Source organism: Phocoena phocoena, chromosome X, assembly GCF_963924675.1.
Source record: "Phocoena phocoena chromosome X, mPhoPho1.1, whole genome shotgun sequence".
Classification (NCBI taxonomy): Eukaryota; Metazoa; Chordata; class Mammalia; order Artiodactyla; family Phocoenidae; genus Phocoena; species Phocoena phocoena.
Window position 1 is genome coordinate 20,761,753 of NC_089240.1, and position 12,387 is coordinate 20,774,139.

The 12,387-nt window shown below is 41.6% G+C and overlaps 1 protein-coding gene across 1 annotated transcript in view; it reads right to left on the reverse strand.

Annotated features, from left to right (window-relative positions):
* The window catches only part of PCYT1B (phosphate cytidylyltransferase 1B, choline), a 137,941-nt gene that overhangs the window by 71,906 nt on the left and 53,648 nt on the right, over nucleotides 1-12,387 (reverse strand). The window contains exon 3 of the mRNA XM_065900893.1: nucleotides 10,747-10,863. Within this exon, the coding sequence (XP_065756965.1) occupies nucleotides 10,747-10,863 (117 nt within the window). The remainder of the gene's footprint in view (nucleotides 1-10,746; nucleotides 10,864-12,387) is intronic.

The following is a 12,387-nucleotide window of genomic DNA, read 5'->3' on the forward strand; positions in this document are numbered from 1 at the left end:
AACCCTCTTGCCCTGTTGGTGGGAATGTAAATTGATACAGCCACTATGGAGAACAGTATGGAGGTTCCTTAAAAAACTAAAAATAGAATTACCATATGATCCAGCAATCCCACTACTGGGCATGTACCCAGAGAAAACCATAATTCAAAAAGACACATGCATCCCAATGTTCACTGCAGCACTATTTACAATAGCCAGGCCATGGAAGCAACCTAGATGCCCATCGACAGACGAATGGATAAAGAAGATATGGTACATATATACAATGGAATATTACTCAGCCATAGAAAGGAATGAAATTGGGTCAACTGTTGAGACGTGGATGGATCTAGAGACTGTCATACAGAGTGAAGTAAGTCACAAAGAGGAAAACAAACATCGTATATTAACGCATATATGTGGAAGCTAGAAGAATGGTACAGATGAACTGCTTTACAAGGCAGAAACTGAGATACAAATGTAGAAAACAAACGTATGGACAACAAGGGGAGAAAGCCGCAGGGGGGTGGTGGTGGTGGTGTGATGAATTGGGTGATTGGGATTGACGTGTATACACTGATGTGTATAAAATTGATGACTAATAACATGCTGTTTAAAAAAATAAAATTAAAAAAACAAGAAAAAGTACAATTTTAAAAAAAGGGCAAAGAACCTGAATAGCTTTCCAACGAAGGCATACAGATGGCCAATAGGCACATGAGAAGATGCTCAACATCACAAAAATGAAAAAAAACTAAAAACAAAAAAAAACTATAGTCCAGTATAAAATTAAAATTTTTTAAAAAGTGAGTAAGTGACTCCCATGAGTGAGAGCGCAGTAGATAAGACACCATATTCCAAATGCAGGGGGCCCAGGTTTGATCCCTGGTCAGGGAACTAGATCCCACATGCATGCCACAACTAAGAGTTCACATGGCGCAACTAAGAGTTTGTGTGCCACAACTAAGAAGCCCATGAGGTGCAACTAAGTAGGCCACCTGCTGCAACTAAGGAGCCAGCCTGCTGCAACTAAGGAGCCAGCAAGCCACAACTAAGGAGCCCACGAGCCACAACTAAGACCTGGTGAAACCAAATAAATAAATTAATTAATAATAAATAAATAAAAACTGAGTGAAGTGAAATATTTATAGTGTTGAGAGAAAAACCCCACCAACCTACAATTCTATAGCCTACAAAATCATCGTTTAAAAGGGAAAGAGAGGGCTTCCCTGGTGGCACAATGTTTGAGAGTCCACCTGCCGATGCAGCGGACACGGGCTCGTGCCCCGGTCCGGGAAGATCCCACATGCTGCGGAGCGGCTGTGCCCGTGAGCCATGGCCGCTGAGCCTGCGCGTCCGGAGCCTGTGCTCTGCAACGGGAGAGGCCACAACAGTGAGAGGTCTGCATAGCGAAAAAAAAAAAAAGGGAAGGAGAAATAAAGACTTCCTCAGACAAACAACAACTGAGGGAATTGTTTCTAGTAGACCCGCCTTGCAAGAAATGTTTTTAAAAGTTCTGCAGAGGGGCTTCCCTGGTGGCGCAGCGGTTGAGAGTCCGCCTGCCGATGCAGGGGACACGGGTTCGTGCCCCGGTCCGGGAAGATCCCATATGCCGCGGAGCGGCTGGGCCCGTGAGCCGTGGCCGCTGAGCCTGCGCGTCCGGAGCTTGTGCTCCGCAACGGGAGAGGCCACAACAGTGAGAGGCCCGCGTACCACAAAAAAAAAAAAAAAAAAAAAAGTTCTGCAGAAAGAAGGAAAATTACATAGGTCAGAAATTCAGATATACGTTTTAAAAAGGAAGAGCATTAGAGAATAACTGAAGATAAAACAAAACTTTTATTTTTCTTATTCTTAATTGATCTAACAGATAACAGTATATTCAAGATATTAACAGCAACAATATAGTTAACTGTATGTGTGTGTGGGTGTGTGTGGGTGTGCACACAACAGCACTAGCAATCAACCGTATATAATCGACATCTACAGACTTCATCCAACCACAGCAGAATACACATCCTTCTGAAGTTCACATGGAGCATTCACCAAGATAGATCACATTCTGGGCCATTAAACACCCCATAACAAATTTAAAAGAATAGAAATCACACAATGTCTGGTCTCAGTGGAATTAAACTAGGAATCAACAACAGAAAAATAGCTGGAAAATCCCAAAATAATTGGAGATTAAACAGCACACTTCTAAATAACACATGGGTCAAAGAATAAATCAAGAAATATTTTTTACTATTTTGAACTAAATGAAAATGAAAACACAACTTACCAAAATTTGTGGGATGCAGTGAAAAGTGTTTAGGAGATTTAAAGCATTGAATATATATATTAGAAAAGAAGAAAAATCTAAAATCAATCATCTAAGCTTCCATCTTAGGAAACTAGAGAAAAAGAGCAAATTCAACCCAAAGTAAGCAAAAGAAAATAAATAATAAAAATCAGAGCAGAAATCAATGAAGCTGAAAACAGGAATGAATAGAGAAAGTCAACAAAAACAAGAGCTGGTTCTTTGAAAAGATCAATAAAATTGATAAGGCTCTAGCCAAGCTAACAAAATAAAAAGAGAAAGATACAAATGACCAATATCAGAAATTAAAAAGAGGACATTACTACAGATCTCATGGACATTAAAAGGAAGAAATATTTTGAGCAACTCTATGCCCACAAATGTGATAACATAGGTGAAAGTGACCAATTCCTTAAAAGACAGAAGCTGCCAAAATTCACACTAGAAGAGACAATCTGAATAGGCCTCTATGTATTAAAGAAATCCAATCAGTATGTAATAACCTTCCAAAAGAGAAACCACCAGGCCTGGATAGGTTCACTGGTGAATTCTACCAAACATTTAAGGAAGAAACTATACCAATTCTCTACAATCTCTTCCACAAGACAGAAGCAGAGGGAATGTTTCCTAACTCATTCTATGAGGCTAGCGTTATCCTAATACCACAACCAAACACCTTATAAGAAAGGAAAACTAGAGACCACTGTCTCTCATTAACATAGATGCAGAACCCTTTAACAAAACATTAACAACTCAAACCCAACAATGTATAAAAAGAATTATACACCATAACCAAGTGGGATCTATCCCAGGTAAACAGACTCACAGATATAGAAAACAAACTAGTGGTTACTAATGGAGAGAAGGAAGGAGGGAGGGGCAAGTAAGGGGTAGGGGATTAAGAGATACAAACTATTATGTATAAAATAAATAAGCTATGAGGATATATTTACAATGCAGGGAATATAGCCAATATTTTATAAGTATAAATGGAGTATAACCTTTAAAAATTGTGAATCACTATATTGTACACCTGTAACATATAATACTATACATCAACTATACTTCAGTTTTAAAAAACAAAAAATAGAATAAAATCAATTAATGTAATCCATCACATCAACAGACAAAAGAAGGAAAATCACATGATCATATTAATAGATGTAGAAAAAGCATTTGATAAAATCCAATACCCATTCATGACAAAAACTCTCGGCAAACTAGGAATAGAGGGGAACTTCCTCAACTTGATAAAGACTATCTACAAAAACCCTACAGCTGGGCTTCCCTCGTGGCGCAGTGGTTGAGAGTCCGCCTACCGATGCAGGGGACGCGGGTTCGTGCCCCAGTCCAGGAAGATCCCACATGCCGCGGAGTGGCTGGGCCCGTGAGCCATGGCCGCTGAGCCTGTGTGTCCGGAGCCTGTGCTCCGCAATGGGAGAGGCCACAACAGTGAGAGGCCTGCGTACTGCAAAAAAAAAAAAAAAAAAAAAAAAAAAAAAACCCTACAGCTAACATCATACTCAATGGTGAGAAAATTGAAGTTGTCCCACTAAGATCAGGAATAAGGCAAGGATGTAACCTCTCACCATAGCTTTTCAACATTGTACTGGAAGTCCTAGCTAGTGCAGTAAGACAAGAAAAGGAAATAAAACGTATACAGATTAGGACTTCCCTGGTGGCGCAGTGGTTAAGATTCCGCCTGCCAATGCAAAGGACACGGGTTCGAGCCCTGGTCTGGGAAGATCCCACATGCCGCAGAGCAATTAAGTCTGGGCGCCACAACTACTCAGCTTGCGCTCTAAAGCCCACGAGCCACAACTACTGAGCCCACATGCCACAACTACTGAAGCCTGTGCACCTAGAGCCCGTGATCCACAACAAGAGAAGCCACCGCAACGAGAAGCCTGCGCACTGCAACAAAGAGTAGCCCCCACTTGACACAACTAGAGAAAGCCCATGCACAGCAATGAAGACCCAATGCAGCCAAACTTAAATAAATACATAAATTTTTAAAAATGTATACAGATTGGGGACGAAGAAATAAAACTTTTTCTTCACAGATGACATAATCATCTATGTAGAAAATTTTAAAGAACTGACCAAAAAACCTCCTAGAATAAGTAATTATAGCAAGATTGCAGAATACAAGGTTAATTAATATACAAAAGTCAATCACTTTCCTATATACCAGCAATGAACAAGTGGACTTTGAAACGAAAAACATATTACTGTTTACATTAGCACGCCCCAACAAATAAAATACTTAGGTATAAATCTAACAAAATGTGTACAAGATCTATGTGAGAAAAACTACAAAACCTTGATGAAAAACATCAAAGAACAAAATAAATGGAAATGTATTTCATGTTCATGGATAGGAAGGCTCAATAGTGACAAGATGTCATTTCTTCCCAATTTGATCTATAGATTCAATGCAATCCCAACCAAAATACCAACAAGTTATTTTGTGGCTAATGATAAACTGATAGTAAAGTTTATTTGGAGAGGGAAAAGACCCAGAATAGCCAAATCAATATTGGAGGAAAGAACAAAGTTGGAAGACTGGCACTACTCAACTTCAATACTTACTGTGAAGCTACAGTAATCAAGAAGGTGTGGTATTGGTGAAAAAATGGATAAATAGATCAATGGAATGAAATAACCCAGAGATAGACCCACAAAAATACAGTCAATTGATCTTTGACAAAGGAGCAAAGGTAATACAATGAACAAAGATAGTCTTTTCAACAAATGGTGCTGTAACAACTGGACATCCACATGCAATAAAAGGAATCTAAATATACATCTTATACTCTTCACAAAAACTAGCTCAAAATGGATCATAGATCAAAATGTAGAACACAAAATCATAAAACTCATAGAAGATAATATATGAGAAAACCTAGATGACCTTACATATGTCAGTAACTTTTTAGATACAACACCAAACACACAAACCATCAAAGACACAACTGATAAACTGGACTTCATTAAAATTAAAAATTTCTGCTCTGCAAAAGGCCATGTGAATGGAATGAGAAAAACCAGAGTGGGAGAAAATATTTGAAAAGGACACAACTGATAAAGGACTATTATCCAAACTACACAAAGAACTCTTAAAACTCAACAATAAGAAAATGAACAACCTGATTAAGAAATGCAAAAAAGATCTGAATAGACACCTCACCAAAAAAGATATACAGATGTTAAGTAAGCAAATGAAAAGATGTTCTACATCACATGTCATCAGGACATTACAAAATAAAACAACGAGATACCACTATACCCCAATTAAAATGGCCAAAGTACAAAATACTGACAACACCAAATGCTGGTGAGGATTTGGAGCACCAGGAATTCTCATTCATTGCTGGTGGGAAAGCAAAATGGTACAGCTACTTTGGAAGACTGTTTGGCAGTGTCTAACAAAGCTAAACATACTCTCAACATATGATCTAGCAATCACACTCTTTGGTATTTACCAAACTGAACTGAAAACTTATGTCCATACAAAAACCTGCACATAGATGTTTATAGCAGCTTTATTCATAATTGCCAAAACATGAATGCAACCAAGATGTCCTTCAGTAGGCAAAAGGATAAACAAACTGTGTCACGTCCAGACAATGGAATATTACCCAGTGCTAAAAAGAAATGAGCCAACAAGCCATGGGGTAACCTTAAACGTATTACTAAGTGAAAGAAGCCAATCTGAGAAAGATACGTACTGTATGATTCCAATTACATGACATCTTGGAAAAGGCAAAACTATGGAGACAGTAAAAAGATCAGTGGTTGCCAGGGGTTGGGTGGGCGATAGCTGAATAGGCAGAGTGCAGAGGATTTTTAAGGCACTGCAACTGTTCTGTACGATACTACAATGGTGGACATATGTCATAATACATTTGTCCAAACCCAAAGAATGTAAAATACCAGGAGTGAACTCTAACGTATTAAACTATGGACTTTGGATGATAATAACATGGTGGCAGATGTTGATAATGGGGAGGCTGTGCGTGAGTGCGTAAATGGGAACCTTTGTACTTTCTGCTCAGCTTTGCTGTGAATGTAAAACTTCCCTTAAAAAATAAAGTCTATTAATTTTTGAAAATGTTAAAATTTACGGTATTCCAGAAATTACATATTTTACAACTATTTAAACTTAGGATGGAAAATTTTAGATGTCAGCTTAAAAATCTGTAAGAAGGTGTATAGTTTTTCAAAATTCTTTTTGGGATTGTGGGGAACACAGAGTGAAGACTCTTAGTCTAAGAACGGTTTTCAACAAAGGCTTCAGCATCCGCTAGGAAGCAGTTTTGGAAATTTGTAGGGCATCTTTAGTTGTCACTATGATTGGAGGCAGCAACTAGCATTTAGTGGGCAGGGTGCCAACAATGTTAAACATCTTTTTTTAAGTATTTATTTTATTTATTTATTTATTTGGCTGCACCGGGTCTTAGTTGCGGCATGCGGGATCTTCGTTGCGGCATGCGGGGGTCTTTAGTTGCGGCATGTGGGATCTAGTTCCCTGACCAGGGATCGAACCCAGGCCCCCTGCATTGGGAGCATGGAGTCTTAGCCGCTGGACCACCAGGGAAGTCCCTAAACATCTTGCTATGTGTGGGGCAGCCCCACATGAGAATTTTCTAACATCCTGTAAGATTTCTGAATGTCTCTGCATAATTATTTTAAATTATTTGAATCTAGACCCTAATGTTGTTTTACATATAACTGCACAGCTGTTCTGGAACAGCTGTGATAAATGCTGAATTTTAGAGGAAGGCAACTACTATATACATCGAAGGAAGATTGTTCTTTCTCATGGGATTTGAGCTACCATGCCCCTGTAGAAATCTGCCTACACACAGGTGGTTGGAGATTCTGTTTAACAGACTAGGAATCAAATACAATTAAATTAGTGGAGACACATGAAATATAGGCTTACACTGAATTTTTAAAAACTTTTATTTTAGGCTGTGTTGGGTCTTTGTTGCTGTGTGCAGGCTTTCTCTGGTTGCGGCAAGCGGGGGCTACTCTTCGTTGCGGTGCGTGGGCTTCTCATTGCAGTGGCTTCTCTTATTGTGGAGCACGGGCTCTAGGCACATGGGCTTCAGTAGTTGTGGCTCACGGGCTCTAGAGCGCAGGCTCAGTAGTTGTGGCGCATGGGCTTAGCTGCTCCACGGGATGTAGGATCTTCCTGGACCAGGGATTGAACCGTGTCCCCTGCATTGGCAGGCGAATTCTTAACCACTGTGACACCAGGGAACCCCGGCTTACACTGAATTTTATTTCTTTTATAAATTTATTTTATTTTATTTATTTTTGGCTGTGCTGGGTCTCTGCTGCTGCATGCGGGCTTTCTCTAGTTGTGGCGAGCGGGGGCTACTCTTCGTTGCAGTGCGTGGGCTTCTCATTGTGGTGGCTTCTCTTGTTGCAAAGCATGGACTCTAGGCGTGTGGGCTTCAGTAGTTGTGGTACATGGGCTCAGTAGTTGTAGCTCACAGGCTCTAGAGCTCAGGCTCAGTAGTTGTGGCGCACGGGCTTAGATGCTCCGTGGCATGTGGGATCTTCCCAGACCAGGGCTTGAACCCGTGTCCCCTGCATTGGCAGGCAGATTCTTAACCACTGTGCCACCAGGGAAGTCCCTACACTGAATTTTATTAATAGGGTGGTTAAAAATATTTCATAGTGGACTTCCCTGGTGGCGCAGCGCTGGAGAGTCCGCCTGCCGATGCAGGGGACACAGGTTCGTGCCCCGGTCCGGAAAGATCCCGCATGCCACGGAGCGGCTGGGCCCGTGAGCCATGGCCGCTGAGCCTGCGCGTCTGGAGCCTGTGCTCTGCAACGGGCGAGGCCACAACAGTGAGAGGCCCACGTACCGCAACAACAACAACAAAAAATTTCATAGTATTGCCAATTATCTTAAATAGAATAATAATGTTTCAGTGGAGAAAATAACATACTGAAATTATTTATTACTGTTTACATTGCTTGTAGGTTTTCACTCTTACTCTGTCACTGTCTCCAGAAGGCTTCATACCACGTTTTTACAGCTTCATGTATTACTGCTTCATTTCCCATCTATACTCTAGTCCCTGTCACCTACCAAAAGATATGGTCTCCATGGTTGTCTTAGTAGTTTAACATGCCCTTGGCTTCCACGGAGAATCCATGTAATAGCCATTGAGGGGGGTAGCTACGTTTCTTTGTAAATCTGCTAGAGAGAGAGGACACTGTTTACTGCATTACTCGATGCTGCTTAGGCAACAACCCTCTGAAACATCTCAGAACTCAGGGCAGGAGGAGCTGGTTCTTCATCGGAGAGCAGTATCAGCTCTAACATCTGAGAGCTATGGAATGACCCTGTGGATCCTTCTGCCATAGCTGCGAAGGAGTTCGGGATTTCTTGTGGGAACTGTTCTCCTTCCCTTTTGCTTTAATTCTTGGCTCTGAACTCCTGTCCATATAAATTTCTCTGAGTACTACATCACCTGTGCTTTTATGGAAAGTCTCCTTAAGACATAACAAGTCAACAAAATAATGCATCTAGTTGTCGCTACCACGTTTTCTCCACTTGTCCCAACATTCTCATATAGGCTGGTGGGAAGATCACCACACAAGGAAGGTTCTGTGCTCTGGCTTTCGTGTGCCCTTCACTTCATTCAAGTCTCTGCACAGGTGTCAACACTCCAGAGGGTCCTCCCCTGACCTCCATACCTGAAATGTCCCTCTCCTTGCCCCACCAGCCACTCTTTCCCCTTACCCTATCTTACATTTCTTCATAGAACCCCTACCTCTGCCTCCCCTTCAGACTCTAAGTGTCTGCCTCCCCTTCAGACTCTAAGTTCTCTTGAGGACACAGTCTGCTTCGATCGTGGCTGCATTCTCAGTGTACAGAAGAATGCCTGGCACATAGTAGGAGCTCGAAAAATAGTTGTTAAGTGAAGGAATCATTCAGTAAATCAGAGAAACCATTGTCGCCTAGTGACCTGGACAGCTGCTGATATTAATTTACTGCTTTCTCCAATTTACCTGAATGTACTGAAGGTCACATTTTTCCTTTGCCTTTACTTTTGATGTGCTAACCCAGGGCCAGGGCAGTGTTCCCGTTAAGTGTTGCCTACACCTAACCACCTCCAAACTTGGGTTGCCAAAATGACCAAAGCCCAACCACTGCAGAGGTCTCCCCAGGACCCCAGCAGCTTAGGACCAGACTCCAAGTGGCAGTGCTCATGCAAGAAATGATTTTCCACTCAAAATAAAGGGAAATGAACTGCCTTGTATCACCTCTTCCTTCTGGAAAGAACTCCATTCAATAACCACATAGTCACCATGCTTGGCAAAATCTGCAAAAGACTCCTCTCAAATATACAAAAAGTAGTTTTAAACTTGTAGAAGATAACTATATATATATATATTTTTTTTTTTTTTTTTTTTTTTGTGGTACGCAGGCCTCTCACTGTGGTGGCCTCTCCCGTTGCGGAGCACAGGCTCCAGACGCACAGGCTCAGCGGCCATGGCTCACGGGCCCAGCCGCTCCGCGGCATGTGGGATCTTCCCGGACCGGGGCACGAACCCGTGTCCTCTGCATCGGCAGGCAGACTCTCAACCACTGCGCCACCAGGGAAGCCCAACAAAATATTTTTACAAACAGATGTGTAGTCTCTTACCATCACCTTTTTCCCTCACGGTAGAGGTCTAAGGGTTGATGGTGTCTAGTTCATGTAATGCCACAAAAAATGATTATAGTGAAAGGAAATGGTGTTTCCAGAAGCTACAGAGATGAGACTCAGGTCTTGCAGGTCAGAAACTTTCCCTTTTACCCCAATTGAAATCTGTAGGCCTTTTGGAAGAAGAAAATTTTATGTCTAACTGCCCTTCTCTCTCCACAAGCTTATGAAATCAGTCAGTTCCTTCATTGTAAACCAAGATTACCTAGGTATATAAATCTCTATTTCTTTAATACACAGCACATAAATTCAACTAACTGGGAACTGCTGTAAGCCACTACCATTAGCACAACATGGCCCTAAGTACTGTGGGTCACACCAAGGAAACAGACAATGACCTTACTTACCATTAATCATCCCGAATCCCCTCAGGTCTCTAAGATTTGAAATCAGAATAATATTGCTTTTCTCCTAACCCTCTAGGAAATTTCAGAAACAGAAATTGGATCATGCCTCAAACACAAGAAGGCATAAATGCAGAACATGAAGCAGTTACCCTTGGTGGTATTATTCGTCTTTCTCTGGGAATCAATGGTTTATAATCTGAGGATGTAATTTCCCCTATGGTTTTTTAAATATCATTTTAAATTTCACGCAGTGAACGAGCGACGCAATATAGGCTGAACTGGGAGCATTTCCAATGTGAGGTGTTAATGATGGAAGTCTGAAAGGGGTCCCTTTCAGGAAGCACATTATACAAGAGTTTTCTAGACAAAGACAAAATGCACTTCTTACCTCCTACCAACAAGTAGCTGTTGGGAAACAGTGTTTTTGCTTGCATAAGTGCCCTTGCATGACCTGAGTGGAAGAGGTCAAATATTCCATCTGCGTATACTCTGACAGGTCTGTCAACTGTGGAAGAAAGAAAACATCATCAACAGAACTGCAGAATAAGGAATCCCAGTCACCTGATCCTTCCATCAGTACAGCACTGTAATAAGGTTTACCTGGAGAAAACACAATGTCTACAAGCCATCAGTTTCATATTAGTGCACGAAATTAACTTTACCAAGAGGTTCTTCTAAGGACATCAAAGCAGAGTAAAAACGTAACAAAATTAAGATTGACCCAGAACACACGTTTTTAGCCGCACAGCACTGGGGAGTTTTCTTGATCCAGAGGAGAGTCTCAGGTGGCTGAGCTGGCAGATTCAGACACACCAGACATAACCAAAGGGTTGACAGAGTCAGCCCAGCAGGAATATCGAGGTAGGAGTGACTGAGGAGCTCAATGAAAAGGACAAATGACTTCATCCTCGAGTCTGGCAGTCCTGAACTAAGACCCCCGAGTCCTATTCCCAAAGGCAAAGACACAGCTGTGCACCTCTTCCAAGTCACCGTGGCAGCGTAAAATCAGCCTTGGGAGGAGTATTTACACCATAGAGATTGGCAAATGCTCAAATCAGGGCTTATTTCCCCCTGGAGGGCCAGTTGTTAAACATTTACCAGCATACACTGCACAAAGGTCACTCCCTATTCTCTTTGGTATCCTAAGACATGTGGCGGGGTGTACATGCCCCAAGGGGAGGAGTGTCAGGGAGCAAAAGTTACATGGAGGGGGGTGCCCAGGGTTGGAGGCGAGTGACCCACACTACAGTCATTCCTAGGGAGAAGGGTCAAGAGCAAATCGGCCACAAGAGACATTCTCACTGTAGCATACGGTGCTTGGGAAGTGCCATTTCTTGAGGAAGAGGGACACACTTCACCAGAGCTTCCCGGGAGCCAGGAGACTGCACTAGGAACCGCAGGATGACACTTTTGCTGAGTCAGCCAAAGACCCATCCCCTCCGGTAAGAGGGAGACATAGGGAGGTAGAGGGGCTGGGTGCCAACTTTTACTTTCACACCATTTTGGATTCTCAGCAAAGGAACTAGAAAATGAAAATATGGCGAACGACAAACTAAACGTGGCAAACTGAACACACACACACTTAGCTCCACTTCCGCTCTAACACCACAAGAATTACAGAGAAAGAATTAAGAAGGGATAATCCCCCAAGGGCAGAGGAAACAAGAAAGGCAATGACAGTGGATTAGAGATGTCAACAACATTTTGGAAAGTTGATTGTCAAGTGCTGAATATCTACAGAGAACAAGAATCAGAGGTGGGGCAGGTAGGGAAAGGGATTGCTGGTTGGTTTGTTTTACGAGCCTAAGAGTCCTACTAACTTTTTAAACTAGATGCACGTATTATATTGATGTTATAAATTTTACAAAAATCAATGCACACGTCTGTTGAATGATCTTTAAGGCTCAGATTTAAAATTGTGATTATTTCTTGATGTAATACAACCTCGTTAATTTAGAACATAAATTGAAAGGAATATTACATTAATATATTCAGATGGCACAATGTTTCTAATAAATTAAATTTCTCT